This window comes from Mixophyes fleayi, chromosome 6, assembly GCF_038048845.1.
Source record: "Mixophyes fleayi isolate aMixFle1 chromosome 6, aMixFle1.hap1, whole genome shotgun sequence".
NCBI classification, from domain to species: Eukaryota; Metazoa; Chordata; class Amphibia; order Anura; family Limnodynastidae; genus Mixophyes; species Mixophyes fleayi.
The window spans coordinates 165121457-165126762 of NC_134407.1; the positions used below are offsets into that span (position 1 = coordinate 165121457).

General features: G+C 38.4%; 1 protein-coding gene across 1 annotated transcript; it reads right to left on the bottom strand.

Annotated features, from left to right (window-relative positions):
* Positions 1 to 1523: 1523 nt before the first annotated feature.
* On the bottom strand, positions 1524 to 4337 carry LOC142160459 (uncharacterized). Its single transcript, XM_075215340.1, has 3 exons — positions 4160 to 4337; positions 3430 to 3982; positions 1524 to 2210 (listed from the first exon to the last, which is right to left on the bottom strand). Exons 2-3 carry the CDS (start codon positions 3967 to 3969, stop codon positions 2085 to 2087), a joined length of 666 nt encoding a protein of 221 aa, XP_075071441.1. The 5' UTR covers positions 3970 to 3982; positions 4160 to 4337; the 3' UTR covers positions 1524 to 2084.
* Between the last annotated feature and the right edge of the window lie 969 nt (positions 4338 to 5306).

The following is a 5306-nucleotide window of genomic DNA, read 5'->3' on the forward strand; positions in this document are numbered from 1 at the left end:
GTGGCTAGAAAGACCATTTTGCAGGTATGATCACAACCTGGGACTCCTCCTTTCAATGTATTTAAAGAAAAGTTGTTCTATATATTCAAAATGAAGTGGCTTGAAGCCTCACTTGCTAGAGACTCTAAAGTTAAAAATTTCTTCAAAAATGTTGGAAAGTTACAGCTGGATATCAAATCACAAATTTATAAATGTTTCTCGTCAACCTCCTGGTATGAACTGAGAATTGTCGCTGATGTCCCACCCATTCTATTGTAAAATGGGGGTACATTCCCGCACTACAGCAATAGAGCACATCTTCTGCCAAAACTATTCAAAGAATTCTCATATGTGTTATATACACTAACCATGGTTATATATATATATATATATATATATATATATATATATATATATATATATATATATATGTATATATATATATATAAATATATATGTTAAGAACATTGTTATATGGTGTATTTAAAATTATCTATTGTAATCCATAATAAATATTGATTGTACAATATTTCTCAATGCATAGTCATTTAAATACTATGTCCATCAATAATGTATTCTGTATTGCTTTGCTTCAGAATGTCAATAATAAAAATAAGTTGGAAAAAAAAAAGTTCACATAAGAGCGCATACAACTGTTATTTTATCATGAATTAAAATAGCAATTGTTAAGTATAATAATAAACAAAACCTCATATAAACAACTTTTTTCAAACATTTTTGCCATTATTCTCATAAAGATCACTTGAATGCTGACAGTGCATGCAATAATTGTTGATAGTATATTTTAGTTGTATAAAGTTGTTCTTTAATGGCTATTAACATGCATTTGTGTAAATTTTAAAGATTTTATTTATATATATATATATATATATATATATATATATATATAATCACATACATACATACATACATACATACATACATACATACATATGGGGCCCCCTTAACTTACCTTTCCATCGCCTTGTTCTCCAAGTCCGATGCCCTTTTCTTCTTTTTTGCTTGCTGAGTCTCTGTTCTGCGCTCCTCCTTGCTGTTCTCGCAGTGAATGTCGGGCTTGATGTCACGCTCGACATTCACTGCTTGCACAGCACGGAGGAGGGGACCAGGGAGGGAGCTGGATCGCCACCTGACCACCTGATCTGAACGGTCATATGACCGCAAAAGGTAAGTTGGTTTTTTTTGGTATTTTTTTGGTTTGTTTTTTTTATAGGATTTTTTTTTTTACAGCAGTCCTGCATTGGGCCCCCTTTCCCCCTGGCCCCCCGGGCACCTGCCCATTGTGCCCAGTCAGATAGACAGTCCTGTCACTCAGTACTATCAGACGGCATTTACACCTGCCCTGTAAATGATTTAAAAGATACAGCTGGAAAACAAGCGTACTTACGACAAACAAAGGACTTGAATTGGCCGCATCTGTGTTGAAACACCCTTACTATAAATGGCCTTCATAAGTCTGCCGCTTGAATGAAAATTTAAGACACTGGCAAAGTTATCACTCATTAACTGGCATGTAGTTTTTATGTAAAAATTCTTTATTAAGAATAATAGCTTAAATAAAAAAATAATCATGCATGTACCATAAACACTCAATGAATATATTCTGCATGTTAACAGACCTGTATGTATCACCTATAGTTTGCATAGGGATAGTGTGCGCTTTCCATTTGGCATTTTTGAGAACTCTTTTGATGACAAGTCAAACTTTCCTTTATTGCCATCCAAGTCAGCATTTGTAGCCATACGCATAAGGGGAATTTTTTATCCACCTGTACTGAAGAGTATTGCATATAAAACTATGTGCTCCAAATACCATTGTAAAAAACTGGCAGAGATGAATGGGGCTAATAGAAAGCGTACATTTTTATCATCTGTGACACATGGACAATTATGTTCATGTTATTGATAAATCAAATCTGTTACTAATGTCCTTGATTATTGCAGGAATTATTCAACAATACTGTCCATGTGGAAGTGTCTCATTTTGTAGCCTTAACAGAAGGTAGAATTAAAAGATGATGTAACGTAATTTCAGTGGTCCTTCTGGACGACTAGGATTTAGCTGAGAGCTGGTCCATTATATGTCAGCATGTAGGCACTGTTATCTCAGGGGCCTTGGCCTGTAGATCTGCCCAGGGGTCCTCTATCATGGATGGGCTGTAGTAGTTGCTGATATCTTTGGGATTTCCTCTCTTGTGTTTGAAATTAACCTGTAAAAGAAGAATTCTAGTTTAATGATAATTATCATAAGTTATGATTGTTCTACATCTACAAAAAATGAGGCTGTTGGTCTGGCTTATACAATGCAGGAATCATAATTTATTTATATAGCGCCACTAATTCCGCAGCACTGTGCAGAGAACTCCATCACATCAGTCCCTGCCCCATTGGGGCTTACAGTCTAAATTCCCTAACATACACACAGACAGACACACAGACTAAGGTAAATTTGTTAGCAGCCAATTGACCTACCAGAAGGATTTTTTATATATATATATATATATATATATATATAAATACACATAAATACAACTACTTTGTTATATATGATGGAATCTAAATTGAACACTGACCACATTTGTTAATAGATTGACCTAGTCAGGCCGAAATTGCTCAGGCCAAGTTTGACCACCTATGTGTATGGCCAAACAGGATGTTTATCCTGTCTCTCAGCACTTGCACTGAGGGAACGGATCAATCCATGTGTGATCAGTTTAATGCATTCAAATTAGTCATAACTGGATAGATGTCTGTAGTTTAAATGGGTTTTCCACCTTTGGAAGACTTTATTGTGTTGTGCAGGGTCTGGCTGGCATTCTGCCTGGATGACAAACTCTTATAAAAGCACAGTAAGCTATAAACAAATTAATGTGTTTAATAAATAGTTGCAGTAGGGCATGTGCAGACTAGTAACATAAAGTAATCTGAAGGTGGAGAGTCCCTTCATAATGGTTACTCAGCTATCAGGAAATGCCTGCAGTTGTATCAGTCTGACTGAGGACCAGAGAGATGTATGACAATATAACCCACACACAGTTGCTTCAGTTATAATAACTACATTTCACTACATCTTTTCATATGATTTACACCAGGATTAGACAACCCAATAACTCTGCAAACCAGAGGCCGTCTGGCTGTGATTAGGTAGAGAGTCACAGCTTGCATAATTCTGGTAGATACCGTAACACAAATCTATCAATAAGACCTTTGTTATTAGATCCATTCATTAAACCCGTTACAGCAATTATTTATGCCTGGCTGTAGAATAAACTATATAGAAGGTATAGTGGCATTGGTTGAAATGTTAAAATGCATTTCTGTAAATTGCTTTCACATGTACAGTCACAGTAACATTTTATTATTTTGACAACAAATCAGTACTGTAACAATAAAGGTAAATTGTATTAATAAAGGGTTAATTGTACTTACTTGTCCCTTTCCATCTTTCCTCCCGTTGTACACTGGCACATGCTCTGGGCTGTGCTTATAATGAGGAGAAAACAGTGGGGTTCTTGGATTTGTCCCCCAGCTGCGACGGTATTTGGAGACTTGTTCCCATCCATTAGGAGACCATTGTTGTGGTGAACTCCAGTGTCCATTCGAACTAGGACATGAGTTGTAATGAGGGCTCCTGTTGCTCTGAGGGGCTGCCCCATTCCTGGCATGCCAGTGTTGGGCTGGTGGGCACCAGGCTTGTTGTGAAATGTTTCTTGGAGATGGTGGGCACCAGGCTTGTTGTGAAATGTTTCTTGGAGATGGTGGGCACCAGGCTTGTTGTGAAGTGTTTCTTGGAGATGGTGGGCACCAGGCTTGTAGTGAAATGTTTCTTGGAGATGGTGGGCACCAGGCTTGTTGTGAAATGTTTCTTGGAGATGGTGGGCACCAGGCTTGTTGTGAAATGTGTCTCGGAGATTGGGTGAGAAATGGAGACATCCCTTCTCTAAATCCAGCGACAGGGCGTTGTAACATAGTTCACACTTATCTGCAATAAAACATACAATACATTTACACTCCACAACAGTCCATAATAGATTCCTGACCCTAGAACAGTTTTCAGAGTTATATCCCAGAAGATGGGACAGTGAAATGGTGACTTAAGTACCACTGTATAGCTGCTAAATGTAAAGTAAATCCATATGTGGGGATACTGTTCACTTACCTTCAGTCTCAGCTCTTGTCTTTGCAGCTCTGGCAATACAGGTGGTTATTGTGTGTTTTCTGTGTTCAGTATTTATGTCCAAGAGGGAGGAGACACTTTCTGGTGATTGTTATGTAAATGTGGGGACATTGTGGTTCCTGAACAACAGGGGTGTCCAGAGGACGTCCACACCTTGTCTCTAGAATAGTAAAACAGTACAAGTATGTATCAGTATAAAATACATATATATTTTTTTCTTCTTTAAACTCTTTATTTAAAGAGGAAACAACAGGGAAAATACAATCAACATTTTGAACGTAAGAGTATTAATATAAAAGGTGTCTCCTCTATGTTTTATAAATTTATATTAGTGAGGTAAGGGGGCAGGGGGAGGGGGAAAGAGGGAGAAGGGGTGGGAGGTAGAAAGGCACAAATACCATTAACAGTATTGCTAATATGTATACATGGAACATAGCTAGGTAGAACTAAACTAAACGATTAAATAAGCGACTAAATACCAGACAGGTATTACTCACCAACAACATGCCGCATCCAGCCTGGGGATCCGGAGGTGGCCCAAGAGCTATATTCCAACTGCGGGAGGGAGAGCCAAACTGGATAGGCAGCTGCGGCTTTCTAGTAAATACCACGGGGGCCACACCTTGTCAAAATCATGGGATTTATCGTGGAGGTAGTATGTTATGCTCTCCATGCTCGCGATATGCCAAATATAAGACCGAAGTTCCTGCAGGGAGGGAGCATTAGGGTCTTTTCAATGCTTTGCTATTAGGGTTTTTGTTTATCTTTTGTTCTGACATAGATTTTATAAGTGTGAGAACTATGTTCCAGAAAGGAACTATGCGAGGGCAGGTCGACATGTAGCATCGTACATCTCTGGCCACATTCCCGCCAGCAGCTCGGAGTTGCCGTAGGAAACATTCTAGACAGCTTGTCAGGGGTATAGTACCATATATTGTACAATTTGTAGGCCGTCTCCTTAAGTAATGTAGAGATCGAGCTCTTGGCAATCCCCTCCCTGATCTCCTCCCAGCAGGAGTCATCTGGAGGTGGTCCCAGGTCATTTTCCCATTCCCTCTCATGTTGGCCTGGAGTATCAAAAGTATATTTTATTAGCCAATTATAGATCCCGGAGATCATTTCTTTGGTG

Excerpts from the sequence above, each read along its gene's own strand:
- LOC142160459 (XM_075215340.1), bottom strand. The coding sequence starts at position 3,969 with ATGTTACAACGCCCTGTCGCTGGATTTAGAGAAGGGATGTCTCCATTT. Across the intron at positions 2,211-3,429 it reads GGAAAGATGGAAAGGGACAA|GTTAATTTCAAACACAAGAG; the intron begins GTAAGTACAATT and ends CTTCTTTTACAG.